At 56.9% G+C, this 14,891-nt stretch overlaps 1 protein-coding gene across 2 annotated transcripts in view; it reads right to left on the reverse strand.

Moving 5' to 3' along the window:
- FBLN2 (fibulin 2) overlaps positions 1 to 5,745 on the reverse strand; it is a 68,026-nt gene extending 62,281 nt beyond the window's left edge. Inside the window, exon 1 of one of the 2 annotated variants that reach the window (XM_008572967.1) lies at positions 4,441 to 5,745. In XM_008572967.1, the coding sequence (XP_008571189.1) occupies positions 4,441 to 5,710 (1,270 nt within the window). In that variant the 5' untranslated portion in view covers positions 5,711 to 5,745. The remainder of the gene's footprint in view (positions 1 to 4,440) is intronic. The other variant, XM_008572966.1, reaches the window with a different exon arrangement.
- Between the last annotated feature and the right edge of the window lie 9,146 nt (positions 5,746 to 14,891).

Consider the following 14,891-nt stretch of genomic DNA (forward strand, 5'->3'; position numbering starts at 1 on the left):
AAACCAGATCCCGCCACCCCTGGCTTACACCTTCAGTGGCTCCCCACTGCCCTCGGGACAAAGGCCCAAATCTTCACCCTGCATATACACATGTCACCCTGGGTCTGATCCCTGCCACCTCCCCAGCCTCTTCTCACACCAGCCACAGCACTTGCTTTCGATCTAGTTCAATTCACTCCAGCTGCAGGGCCACTGCACCTGCCATTCCCCTACCTGGAGCACCCTCTTCTCCCCACTACCCACCTACACCTTATCCTCCACATTGCCCCTGAGGCGTCACTCTCTCCAGGAAGCCTTCCCTGATCCCCAAGAGTCAGATCTCGCAAGACAGGCTCACAGAGCACTTCTGCCTCATTCCTCAGCCTGCATCGCAGCTTGGAACGTCACGCTTGTGTGACTGCCGGGTTATCTTTCCTACAAAAGCCTAAGCTCCCAGGGGCAGGTCTGCACTGGATTTTGCTAACACTGTACACTCAGCATCTGCCCCAGCCCCCTGCACACACCAGGCACTCAAAAGGAACTGCCATGGTTGAAGAAACGGAAAAATGCAGAAGCCACCTGGTTCTACCGCACTCTGCCTGCGTGGCCTGTGCTCTCTGAAGCTCACTTTCTGCTCCTGTGAACTGACAGGGGCTGGTGTGATGATTAAAAAGTCTCAATAATCACAGAGTGCTTACAGCATGCCAGGCGCAAGTCGCAAGTGCTGTATGGTGTCTGTAACCGATAGAAACAGTCATCTGAAAGTTTAGGAGTTTCCTCGCTAACCTGGGTGTCAGGGCATTCAGAGACCCCTGCCCTACAGAGTCTAGTTTTGTGAGGCCCCAAGGAGGGGGCCCCTTTCCTGCCACAAGTTCCTGGAGCCCACAGAGCTTGTGCTGGAGCCTTTTTCAGGAAGGGGGCTGCCTACGTCTGCTCCTGGAAGGAACCTCCGACCTCCTGAGGGCCTCCTCCCCAGGAGGGAAGCGGGAGGCATCCCCAGCTCCCTTCCTACCGCCAGCCCAGTGGGAGAAGCGGCCCTCACAAACAGTGACAACACACATCACACCCCTCCTCCCCAGCCCAGGAAGCCGGGCATGTGGCTTCCATTAGGCCACATCTGGACATGCTCAGAGGCAGGGACGGCCCAGCCGAGGCATCCCAGAGCCCTGGCACAGCTCCGGCTCCGAGACAGGACCCCCAACCCAGCCCCGCCTGGGGTGATGGCTGGAAGCCTCCTTCTCCAGGCCCCAGGGCTGCCATGGCAACATGGCTGGGGTGCCATTTCCGGCCCCATCACCCGCCTCTCGGCAGGCACCAGGAACTGAGCAGGGCAAAGCTAACTCCCAGCTTCTCCCCACCACGACCCCTCCACCACCCAGATGCCCCCAGGCCCATCCACGACAGCAGCCAGGGGGTTCTAAGGCCCAAACCCCACTCCTTCCAGGCAATCTGTCAGGCAACCTGAACCCCCACCTGTAAGACCCCTATCACACACCCTCCCCAGGCCACGTACCCACGGTTGTGACCAGGAATAAATGTGCATGTGTGTTTGTCCACTAATGCCTTCCTCCCCATCAGATCCCAAAGGGGAGAGGCTGTGCCCTCATTGTTTGCTGGCACAACCCCTGGCACAGAGAGGGTGCTCCGTAAATATCTTCTGGAGAAATAAGCGGGGGGACTGGAGAACAGATGGTGAGCAATAACCGCTAACATTTTTAATTACTCAGCAAGTACTCCGCCAGGGCCGAGCATTTGACATGAATTAGCTCACTTAAACCCCATGAAGCAGGGATTTCTCTGCTGCTTACAGATGGAGAAACTGAGGCACAGAACAGTAAGCCACTTGCCTAAGCTGCATGGGTTGTAGAGTCAGATCACATGAATTGGTGGGTGACAGGTGGACCCTGGGTGGGCTGAAGGACAAAAAACAGGGGGGTGGATGTTTATGAGGCCAGGCCTGAGCTCCTGAGTCCTATTTAAATCCACCCCCGCCTTGCCCCCTGCCCCCATCCCTGACTCCTCATTCCTTCCATTCCCTACACACCAAAAGCTGCAGCTGCCTGTCCATGTCCTGCTAATTCTAGTCTCTGGGGCTTTGCATGTATTCAGCCCCTGCCAGGACAGCCCTCAGACAGGATAAGGGGCACTCAGTCAGGGCCTCTACTCTCCCCAGCAGCCCTCATCAAAGACCACATGCCAAAATCCATCTGAGAAAGCCCAGGGCAGAAGAAAAAAACTGGGGCTCCTGAAAACAAAGCTGTTCTCCAGGATTCCAAGGCCCAGAATCACAGAGAAGCCTCTGGCAGCAAGAGGTGGGGGTTGGGGACAAGGGTATGAGCTGCACCTATTCTGGAAGCCCTGGAGGCTGCAGCCTAAGCATGCCACATGCACCACTCAGGAGCCAGACTGCAAGCCCTCCCAGGGCGCATGTGCCTTACACACCCCCACCCCCCAAGCAAGCCTCCCGCCTCCCGCAGGCTCAGGGGTGGGTGGGGAGCGGAGTGGGAGGTGCATACTGTCCTGGTCCCAGCCCACCACTTCCCACCATGAGACCTGGAGCCACTAGCCACACCTCTCGGGTCCAGCTCAGTTTAGAGTAGGGAGATGGAGCCCACCTCTCCCACTTGTTGGGAGGAACAAGTCACTGAAACAGGACCCTGGCCACTAGTAGGTGCTCAGCAAGGGTGAGTTCTGTGCCCCACCCACTGAAAGCAGGCTGGAAGCAGCGGTTTCAGAGAGTGGGGGCTTCTGGGCCTGGAAGATCCCACAGAGCTCCCCAGTTCCACCCTTGCTGCATGCACACAGGCTTTACACACAGTCCATGGTCAGCAAGAGCTGTGGGAGCACTTGACAGATGGGGAAACAGGGCCCAAGCTGGTTAAGAGGCTTGCCTGAGGCCATAGAGCTATGGGCAGCAGGAAAGGAGAATAGAAACGATGCAGAAATTTCAGCACCTCTCACGCCCCCACTTCCAAGAAGCCTTCCCAGATACCACCCAGACATCCCTCCCTCACAGCCTCTAACCTGTGAACAAGGTGCATACTAGTCCACCCCTGCCTTCCCAGGGCCCACCAGGGCCTGATCACAGTTGATACCTAATGCAGGTGCATAGACTGAATAATATAGGACTGAACAAGATGCAGGCTCCCTGCTGTGGGGAGAGAGCTCTAGAAACCAGACAACTCTCCAGAGCACCTGCAGAGGGGTGGGAGGGTGAGACAAGACACAGAGATTCAAGGAAGGCTTCCTGGAAGAGATGCTGTCTGAGCTGGCCAGGAACAGTGTGAACAGATGCTTGGAACAGAGGGGAGACAGTGTGGGGTGCTCAGGAGACAGCTGGGGAATGAGTGTGAGAAAGGACAACTGAGAGAGGGGGTGGCCAGAGAGCCCCCACTGATTCACTATTTATTCATCCAACATCTACGGAGCCCCAGCTGTGTGCAGGCCTAGCTGGAGGCCCTTGGGCTCAGCGGAGAATATGACAGATGGATTCCCCGCACTCATCTCATGGCACTAGCATTCTACTGAGGGAGAAAAATGATAAACAAATACATGAGTTATTATGTACAGTGTCAGGTATTGCCAAGAGAAATTAAAGCAGGGTAAGAGGAAAGGTGGGTGGGCAGGGACGGCCTCCCCAGGGAGGTAGCCTGAGCAGAGAGCTGAATGAAGGGAAGCAGCCAGCCACCTGGGCCCCTGGAATAGCGTTCTGGGAAGAGGGAGGGCAGGTACAAGCCCTGGGGCAAGAGGTGCCTGGCCAGGAGGCAAAGGGAGCTGAGCAGAGTGGGGTAGGGGAGGAGAACAGGAGAGGAGGTCCAGAAGGCACAGGGGCAGGCCATGCAGGGTCTGTGGCCACTGTGAGGACTTTGGCTTCTACTCTGAGTGAAGTGGGAGCCACAGCAGGGTACTGAGCGGAGAAGGACCGAGGGCTAACTTGTGTGTTAACAGGATCCCTGGCTGGAAGGAGGGGCAGAGGTGGTGCCGGGTTCTCACAAGGGGCCCCCACAAGAGAACACGTGTGGAAGCAGTCTGGAAGCAGAGGTGTCAGGGTGCCACTTCAGAGACCAAGATCGCAGCTGTGCTTGGAGGCATCTGACAGAGAGGATGTGAGCAGGCAGCTGGCCCAGCTCTGCAAAGCTCCAAACTTGCTGCCAGGGTACCTGTGGACTGTGGTTTCTACCAGGCCCAGCCTGCACCCAAGCAGGAACCCTCTTCAGGGACCGCAGCTCTGATGAGGTATGCCCACAACAGGCCTCACCTCCACCCACCCACTCCATCCCCCAAAGCGAGACCTGGGAGAAAGCGCTGTCTTGGATCCTCCAGACTGCACCATCATAGGCCAGTCCCCACAGACCCAGCCCCCGACCCCAGGCAGCTGTGCAGAGGCCTGGGCAGCAACCAAAGCCCTGAAGCTGCCCTTCCCGGCCGAGTGCCCCTGGAGGAACCAGGAAAGAGTCTTACCTTCAGCGTTGCCTCTGGGGACAGAATGAATAGAGTTGCGGTCTGTGTCCTTCTCTGCCCAGGAACGAGGCAAAACCTGTGGCTGCCTGGGCGCTTCCTGGGTGGGTGGGACCTGGGCTGTGTTGTGCAGTGGCGTGGACAGGATGGTGGGTGTGCTGGGTTTGACCAGGCCCCCAGGAGAGCTCAGCGTGGCCTGTGACAGGACCGGGCCAGAAGTGCCTGACCCCGGCACTGGTGTGGCTTCCTCCTGCCCAGTACCACGAGGAGTTGCCTGGACATCTGGGATGAGGTTCTCTTCAGGCCCAGCCCTGGCTTCTTCCCCGGCTTTTGCCCCCTCCTCCTGGACAGGGAGACCAGGTCCAGCTGGACCTGTGGTGGGTAGCACATCCAGCCCCTGGGGGCCACCTGCTGCCAGCTGCTCCGTGACGGCTGTTTCTTCCCTCTCCTCCTCCTCTTCCTCCTCACTGTCCTCTGTCACTCTCCTAGCTTTGGCCTGCACAGGGGCCGGGGGGCCCAGGGCAGTGGCCGCCGTGGGTCTGGGGAGGGCGACTGACCAGGGAGTCGCCTGGATGGCAGACAGTGCCTGACTCCCACCTCCCAGAGCGGCCGGAGGGCCCCCTGCACCCGCCTGGATCTCCCCTGCCAGGGCCGCCGCCTCCGCCTCGGCCACCTCCTGGTCGTAGCTGTAGGGGTCTTCATAGTGTCGCTCAGGGTCACCCTCCTCAGTGTCTGAGAGGTTCCCATGGCAACCAGGGAGCTGATAGCAGATGAGCTCACCACCGGCATCAGGGCAGTGGCAGGCCCGGCAGGGTGGCAGGTGGATGGTGTGGCCGGCAGCGTACTTGCGGCCCGCGTGGATGCAGCCCACCTGTCCACACTGTGGGCAGCTGTCGGCGGCCGCCACGGCCTCTATGCAGTTGGGTGGCAGCTCCGGGCACAGCATGAACTGGCAGCTGATCTTGCCGCCACCCGGCGGGCAGGAGCACTCAGTGCTGCCAAAGTCCACAAAGTAGGATTGACCAGCGGGCACGCGGCCACGCACGAAGCCGCCCTGCAGGCAGTCATAGTACTGGTAGCCCTCGCAGGCGCAGCCCCGCTGCACGCACGTGGCGCAGCAGGCGCCCGGCTCCAGTGCCTCCTCGATGCAGTTCTCCAGCAGCGGGCACTCGACACCCGTGCAGTCCTGCCGCGGGGTCACAGCGCCCACACTCAGGCCCAGTGCCAGGGCCAGAGCCAGCCAGGCTCCTGCAGGCTCCCAGAGCAGCACCATGGTCCAGACCAGCTCAGGACGGTCCCCTCTCCTGCAAGGCCCTGGAGAAACCAGAAAGAAAGCCTGTCAGCACCAAGGGCACATACACACATGGGGCACACACAGCTTCAGCCACCTCCACTCACACACATGCACTCGTCCCCATGCACACTCTGCCAAGTTTGCTCAGATACACACAGCCTCTGCCACGCGTGGGGAAGATCCAGAGATAGGTGAGTGCACAGTCGCTCAGGTGCCACAGGTGTTGATGCTGCCAACACAGCCCTTTGCATCCTGACACAGGCCCTCTGACTGGGCCCCTCATGCCCACGGTCTCACACACACACACACACACACAACCACACCCTCTCTCAGTCACTCACTCACCAGGGCACATGTCCAGCGACTCAGGCACCCTATGTCTCACGCACTGCCCCATGGTCCTCCATGCACACTGACACACAGTCTCACCCATGGCCACACCTACATGCAGGACACACCTACATGGAGGACACACCCACAGGTGGTCCTGCATGCATAGTCCCAGCCACTAGTGCACACACAGAACCACCCAATTTCTCTCTCCAAAAACCCAGCTCGGTTCCCAGCCATCTGCCCCTGGCTGCTGGGCCAGGGGATACAATCAGTGACGAATGCTGGGCAGGAATGAGCCCCTGCTGCAGCCCCAACCCTCAGACCCCAGGGCTCAGGAGCACCCCTGTGTGACCCCTGGGACTGCAAGTTGAGCCCCAGGGGACACTCCAGCCCACCTCCTCAGCAGCACCAGCAAATGCACCCTAGGAACCTACCTGTCCTGACACCCTCTACACCTTTCCCAAGTCCCATCAATTGGTTCTCCCCCTGCACAGCTCTCCACTCTCTCTGCTCCTTCCCTCCATCACCAAGCCCTGCTCCAGCTCCAGCCTCACCTCCCGTCTACCCTCTGCCACTCCACCTCCCCTTCCCTGGGATGCCAGTGTGATCTGACAGTAGCTGGCCTGAACACACCAAGGGCTCTTTCCTCCCTGGCCCTCCTCCTCATCCTCTACAAACCACTCAAGTGCACCTTCTCGCCAGTCCTCACTCCTCCCCCCACCTCCACCTTCACAAAAGTCAGTCCCGCTGTGACTTGGTGGCCAGGCCTGCCCCATCTAGACAGCACGCTTCTGCAAAGTCACAGGCAAGGCATCTTTCTCACCAGCTCCCAGCCCTGACCCAGTGCCCGGCCCTGGGCTGTGCTGATGTTGGTAGCTACCCTGCTAAAAGTGTCTAATTTTTTTTAAAAAAAGAAAAGAGAATGAAGTGACATCTCTAGTATTTTAATTTGTTTGTCATTTCAAACTTATTAAAAATAGTAGTTTTTAAAAGTTTCTGATGAAGAAGGGGAGAAAGGAAGCAGAGAGCAGAGCTGTTGTTCTTTCTAGAGGAAGCAGTCGTGTGCTGCCCACCTCCCAGCTGAGCCCAGGGCAGGGGCGGGTGAGCAGGACCAGAGCACAGAGGGCAGTGACAGAGTGACAGCTGGCTGTTGCCACCAGCAGCGGTCACCAGGCAGCCCCCACCCCAATGCCTACCATGGCTGGTTGACCAGAGCTGACCGAGTGCCTCCTCTGTATGGAGCACCCTCGAGGACCTGGGGCTTTTATCAGCCAATGAGACAGGCCTCCTGGCGGTCCTCCCAGCAAGGACACTGCTGAAGGGAGGCAGATACAAACCCAAACCCAAGAGCAGATCCGCAGAGAGCTGAATGCGGGCAGGAGCAGGTGCAATGAAGAAATGCACCAACAAAAGCCCGGGAGTGGAAACAGGAAGCGGCCGGGTGGAGAGAGCCTATTTCAGCAGGTGATCAAGGAAGGCTTCTCTGAGGAGGTGGCCTTTGAGCTGAGATCCGAATGGTCTGTCTGGAGGCAAAGCATGTCAGACAGCAGGAATAGCAAGGGCAAAGGGCCTGAGGCAGGACAGCAGGACGCAGGTGAGGAAGAGCAGAGGGCCTCCATGGCTGATGTCGAATGAACAAGGACAACGTGGGTGGCAGCAGCAGATCGAGCAGGATTCTGGTCGCAGCGCGCCTGGAGGCCCCAGACCTGATCCCACTCTCTAGGTCGAGAGGGATCCCCCGGCTGCTGTGCTGAGACAGGGGAGTAGGCAGCGAGAAGGTGAGAGACGGCCGGGGCAGTGAGTGGTGAGAATCAGGAGAGGAAGGTGAGAATCAGGAGAGGAAGGTGGAAAGGGGATTTATTTTGAAGGCAGAGTAGATGGGATTGGCTGATGGACTAGATGGGGCAAGATGGAGGTAACAAGTCCAGGAGGAGTCAAGAGTTCTGGCCTGAGCACCTGGAAGCAGCCGTGTCTGGAAGCAGGGGAGGCTGCAGATGGATGGCTGTGGACAGCGGGGGAGACTGAAGTCTGGTTTGGGCTGTGCCCAGTTGGAGAAGCCCACGACTTGGCCAACGAGAAGGCCGCTGGAGACAACCGGGCCAGGCCCAGAGGCCGGGGAGTCCAAGGGACCCTCTGGGGCCATGAGGGCTGACACCCTCTGCCCCCACACTGAGATGCCAGCTCTGGAGAGCAGAGGGCTCCATAAAGCCAAGAGAGCAGGAGTCAACTGCTGGGAGAATCAGGACCTTCAATCCCAACTGACAAAGTCAACACCCTCTAGATGGTGATGGGGGAGGGGTACAAACGCCTTCAGGTCCACTCTCAACAATGCCATTTAAGAAAGGAAATCTCGGGCAGGCCCGGTGGCGCACTGGATAGTGCGCCGCTTGGGAAGCGTGGTGGTGCTCCCACCCCAGGGTTCGGATCCCACATACAGACCGGTTCCCGCTCACTGGCTGAGCGAGGCGCGGGAGCAACGCCGAGGGTTGCGATCCCGTCGCCGGTCCCCGGTCCGGTACGGGGGCAACACTGAGGGTTGCGATCTGTTGCCGGACACGGAAAAAGACAAAAGACAAAAAAAAAAAAAAAAAAGAAAGGAAATCTCTACCGGACCAAGATCTGAACTCCCCTCCAGCCCTCACACATACCCACGCACCCTGGCTGCAGGCAGGCCGCAGGCTGGTCTCTCCTAGCGCTTCTCCCAGAGGAACCTCCGTCCCAGCTGGCCCTGCCCCCCTCACCTGATCCTCCAGGCCTGTCCCCTTGCTCTGCATACCCGCACGGCCCCCAGGGTGGCCCGGTGCTTTGACCCCCAGCGTCACATTCTGTCTACACCCAGTGGTTCCAGATTACAGGCTCGCCCATCGCCCCAGGCCCAGGGTAACGACAAAGAACATCAGGCCCAGGCCTGATTCTGCATTCTCCTCATGTGCTTGCTGTGCAACCCCAGCCAAGGGCCTGGACCTCTCTGAACGAAGAGGTTCAACCATACCTCACATTGTGGTTGGGGTCCACGGGCACTATCTAGCCAACAAGTGCATTTTGTTTGGCCCACACAGTGGGATTTTAGTTTTAAATCGGTTATCAGCATTCACAAATTGGAAGCATTCATGTGAAAATTCAGGTTTCCACTCTTCAAAACCACTGAGTTCTGGCCACCAGGGTTTGTGTTCCTGGTTTCCCTGCATGGTCTGGGGCCTCCCTGCATGTAGATCAGAGCCCCATGGTGCTGTCCGAAGACTGTCTGCCTGCCCCGGAGGGGAAAGGACCAGCTGGGATGTGTCCAGAGGAGGTGGCCTGGGTGGGGAGGGGGTGGCTCACCTGGAAAAGAGCAGCCTCACTGTCCTCACGTTTCCACAGCTGCTCTAGATGGGACACGTGTGTACAGGAGCAGGGGCAGAGATGGCAGATCTCAGCCCCATGTCAAGAAAGATTTCTCCAGGTCAGGGATACACCTGGCTGCTGGAGGAGGGGGTGAGCTCTGCATGCCTGGAGATAAGCAAGCAGGGCTGGAAACATTTGCACAAGTGAGAAGCAGGAGGGCACAATCTGTACGTTGCTGGGTCACAGATCGATCACGCTCCTCCCTGGGGCTCCAACCAGGTTTTCCCCCACAGACCCTGCAGCAAGTGGCCTCCTGAACTTCCGGCTTCTGCAGACAGCCCCACACTCACACTCAGGGATGGGGTGGGGAAAAGAGCTGACCTCCCTGCCGGGAAGGGCCCCAGCAGTGCATCTCTGGCTGGTACAGCCCCTGTGACAGGCTGTACAGTGCCTGCCGGGCTGGGTCACACTGCACCGCACCAGCCCTGCCAAGACGGGGACACATCGGGAGCCAGGGAAATGTGAATTAAAAGCAGCTCAGGCTCTCAGTTTCCGCCTGCTAGGAAGGCAGGTAGGAGAGTTACGATATCACTATCACTGCTGTGCCACTGCCCAGGTGTCCATGGGAGCAGCCACTCTGGAGGGCGGCACACGTGCAGTTAAGCGCACACGCGCCCCGTGCCTCTGCAGTTCTGATGTCCAGTGAACCACTCAAGGAAATATGTACCAGGCCCACATGGCCCATGGTGGCCACTGGGCAGGCATCCGTCTGTGGGTAGGAGGGGTAGGCAGGGGGAGGCCACTGGGCCAGTTCCTGTCCAGATGTGCGTTCCCAGATGCGCTGCCCACCCTTCTCCACCCTGCTCTGTACCAGGCTTGCTGACTGCAGACTGCACCCCGACTCCCAAGCCCCCCCAGCTTCCTGAGGGTTCAACCAACAGGAGCCCCTGACAGAAGATCAGAGGGTGGGAGAGAGAGGCTGGTGTTCATTCTCCAGCCCCCTCCCTCCTGGGCAGGGGTTTGGAGGTAGCTGTCCCCTGACCCCATGGCCACAGCTTCCGTCCAACGACCCCCTCCCTCTGCCACAGCCCTGGTGGAGTTCTCACAGCTACCCCTCCCCACCCCTTCGGGCTCACGGTGGTAACAGCTCCCCACTGTCGCTGCTCCTGGAGCTGCCCCCTCCCCAGTGGGTTCCTCTAACCCTGCCCACACCCTGACAGACACACCCCCAGGGAGGACCTCTCAGCACTCTAAGCTAACAATTCAGTGTACCTTCAAAATAGAACACTAAGGGGGAAAGGTAAGAGACAGAACAAGATATACAGCCCAAGCCATTCATCTGAATTAAAAATGCATGCATGCAAGGTAAAAGACACATTTTGCAAGACACGGGCAAATTAACAGATGCAGGGGTGCTTCAAAAAGTTCATAGAAAGATTCGTATTATCTTTTAATCCTGTTTTTCCACGACCTTCTGAAGAATGCTCCTACACACTAAGCAAAATTGGACGTCTGCCTGCAGGGGGAGGGAATGGAGTGGGGAACAGAGATGAAGGGGAATAAATAAACCAGTTAAACCAGAGCAGGACCCTGCAGAGACCAAGGTAATAGTGTGTTACTAGCTGAGGAGTGTAAGTAACTCAACTCACAATGCCTAAGGGCTAGGTGAAAAACCGGAAACAATCCAGAGTCCCAACTGGCCACCTGGACAAGCGGAAACCCCTCCAGCCTCAGGAAGAGCTGGCCCCACGTGACCACACCTGGCCGATCCTCAAGGCTCATCCACCTCCTCACTGTTTGCTGTAGATTAAATGTCTCCCCACAAACTCACTGAAGTTTAAATTGTGCCCGCAAAGTTCCAGGTATTGGAAACTTGGCCCCACTGTGACAGTGTTGCGGGTGGGAAATCCTATCATGGAGTTGAAAGGTGTGGCCCCAAACAGGTGATTAGATTCTGAGGACCATGCCATAGTGAATGGATTAAAAATGGTGGTCATGGGTGTGGTTCTGAGGGCTTTAAAAGGAGAGCACATGAGAGTCTCTCTCTCTGCTCTGCCATTTTTTGCCATGTGAGACCCCTGTATTGCTATAAAGCCACCACCAAAGAAGACCCTCACCAGTTGTGTTCCCTGGACTTTGGACTTCCCAGCCTCTGAAACTGTAAGTAATAAATTTTGTTTTCTTACAGATCACCCAGTTCCAGGTATTATGTTGTAAGCAACAGAAACAGACACACCGTGACTGGTTTAGGGATGGGCATGTGACCAAGCCTAGCCAATGAGACTCAGGACTGTGACCGTCTGACAGAAGAATGGCAGAGGGACACTAAGGCCAGGCAGCATCTGCCTTGGTATCTGAGAGCCCTGGGCCACCAGATAAGACGTCTGACTGCCCTGCCGGAGAGACCATATGAGCCCAGCCCTGCACCCCTCCCTGCCAAGGTGCCACGTGTATAAATGAAGCCATTCTGGATGCCCCCATCAGCCAGAGGCCAGATGAATACCACCAATGGCCCTAATGATGCCCCATGGGGCAGAAAAGAGGCCCAGCCAAGCCCAGCCTCAGTTCCAGAGCGAACTGCAGGACTCTTACTGCTTTCAGCCACCAGCGTCGGAACAGTTGGTTACGCAGCAGTAAGTAACCGGTACCACTGGGATCTAAGGTCAGCACTGAAAAGCAGACAAATCCAGAGGTGAGACATCCTGTAGGATAAATGGCCTGGCCTGTTCAGCATGTAGGAAAAGGGGGTAGGGAGAAGCTGCTCTCTATTAAAAGGGTCCTAAGATGGAACCACCAAATACACATGGGATTCTTGATTGGACCCTGGGATGAGGAAAGCAGCCGAGAGAGACATGTGGGGCTGACGGAGGCACTCTGAGGATGGACTGAGTGTCAGCCACATCCAGGAGCGGGGACTCATTCTGGGGGCTGTGACGGTTGGCAAACGCTGCCATTTTAAAAAACGGAGGCTTTACATATCATCCTGTCTATAACATGCTCTACTACAGCATGAAAAGTCATCAAAGGCAATATGGCCAAATGTCGACAGCTGTAAGTCAAGGGGACGGGCAGCTGGGGTTCCTTTAACAGTCCTGTTCAGCTGGCCATTCTTCATTGTAAGAGGCACAAAGGCGAGGGGCATGTAGGTGGGCATGAAGGACGTCAAGCCACCAAAGCGGCATTCAACACGCAGCATCGGGTGAGCATCTACCCTGTGGATGAATCTTTGACACCCACGTAGAGAAACGGGAGCAGGCTCAAGACAGGACCAGAGAGCAGTGGGTGGAGGCCTGGGCTGCCACAGCTTTGGTCTTTGTTGATCAAATCCCTGCGAGGGGCGGGGCGGGAGGCACCAGGGGATTCTAAAGTGAGCAGCAGGGTTCCCACCTACGTTACATTCTCAAGGCCATCACTCGAATGTGGACATGGCAGCAGAGGTGGTGGGAGGGACACACTCAGCAAGGGTCTCTTCCCAAGGAGTGTCCGTGGAACAGGAGCCCCCTTCAGACATGCCCACTCTCTCACGGTCTCCCCACCACGGGGCACCAGGCGGGCAGGATGGGGGAGGGTGGTCTCTGGCACATCAGAGTCAGAAGATGCTGCTCAGACCTCAGCTGCCCCTCCTCACCTGACTGCAAGCTCCTCCTCTGTCATCTTTGCTGCTCCCCCACCCGTCACAAAATGCACATGCACATCCCTGCAGGAGGGTGACACAGCCTCCTTTGACAAATTAACTTCCACATTCATCCACAGCAGACCCCTCACGGAAATGCTCCAGACTGGCAAGGACACCGGAAGGTCAAGGCCACCCAGGGGGAACTTCACCAGTGCCCCCATTGTCGAAAGTGGGATCCTGCCATAGTGAGAGCACAGACCACGTCATATGACATCAAGTCACCCAGTAAGAAGAGTTCATCCCTTCTCCAGTTCTCTGATCCTTCTGCCTCTGACAAGAATGGGCTTGCCAGATCTCGCAAATAAAAATACAGGATGTGCAGTTACACTGGAATTTCAGATAAACAGATAACTGTTTAGTGTTTGAGTATGTCCTGTGCAATGTTTGGGACATACTTATTTGATGCTTATTTGAAATTCCAATTTAACGAGGCAGGCTACGTTTGATCGGATAACTCTAAATAATAAGAAAGTCTCAGGTTGCCATGGATATGGCTTTACAACTTTTTAAATATTTGCTGGGGACCTCTCTTTTAAACAACAGGCAGCTATATCAAAACACTGGGACTTGCAAACAGCTGGGATGACAGCAGGGAAATAAACACACGAGATACTCGCAGACATGCCGCTTGCACACACACACACACACACACACACACACACACACACACGAGTAATCAGTACCACCTGGCCTGCTGGCTCCACCCAGATGGCTGCCTCCAGCCCCCAAGTCAAACCAGAGGGCAGGCGCAAACCAGCCACCAGGCCCAGGGGCACACAAACCGTGTTTATGAGGCCCATGCCGTACTTTTTAAATTAGCTGCCAATATTACTAATTTACAATTAACTTAATACTGTAACATTTAATACCTGAGCATTTTATACCAAGGCATGGGGCTGATAGCAGGGCTTTCCTGGTCTAACTCAGACTCATGCTCGCTCTCTGCTGGCATCGGTGGGCTGGCATTAGTAGGCTTGCTTGTCCCTTTCTACTGGCCTGGACTCTCCAAAGCCCTGAGCTTCTCTATCCACGCCCGCAGGAGAGCAGCCCAGATGAGGGAGTTCCTGCTCCCCCCACCCCCCACCCCAGAGTCACCTCCTGAGTAGCCTGGTTTCCTGGGTTAGACGTGCATCTTCCATACATGTTGGACACTGGGAATTCTCACCCCCTTCCGAGGAGACCACCCCTGACACCTGGACTAGACAGCCTCAGGATGTCAGTCATATCAGAATCCAACCCGGCACCGCGCAGCTGTGCAAGACCCACGATGGTAGGAGGAATAAGTGAGTTGCACACTGTCTCAGGTTGGGCTCCCCAGATGCAGAGCCCAAGACAGGGTGCTTGTGCATGTGGCTCACTGGAGAAGAGCTCTGAGGAGGAGAGAAAGAGCAGGCAGGAGAGGAGGGACGAGCTGGGCAAAGCTGTCGTCTCAGCTGGACTACAGCACCAGCCTGACCCACAGGGACCCTGCAGTGTGAAGGGCATGTGGGGGCTCGTCCCACCCACAGGCACATTAGTCAGTCATTGGCCAAATTCTTGAGGGAGGGGAGGCAACACCTGCCAACCAAGAGCAAGTGGCTGGAGAAGGCTCAGGTGAGAACCATTAGCAGCCGACACCAGCAACACCTGTGGCCACTGGGGGACGTGTGCACCTGCAGGTGAGCTGGACAGAGCACCAGCAGTGGCCATGGTGTCCAACACACACAAAGACACACAGCCGCACAGTCAGGCAAAAGCAGGTAAGATAGCTTGGTCCTAGAAACTGTCCAAAACCCTACCTTTAATTATAATTTAGCCTGGGATCACACAAGGCTCAGAAAAGTAAGA

The sequence above is a fragment of the Galeopterus variegatus genome, unplaced genomic scaffold (assembly GCF_000696425.1).
Source record: "Galeopterus variegatus unplaced genomic scaffold, G_variegatus-3.0.2 Scaffold855, whole genome shotgun sequence".
NCBI classification, from domain to species: Eukaryota; Metazoa; Chordata; class Mammalia; order Dermoptera; family Cynocephalidae; genus Galeopterus; species Galeopterus variegatus.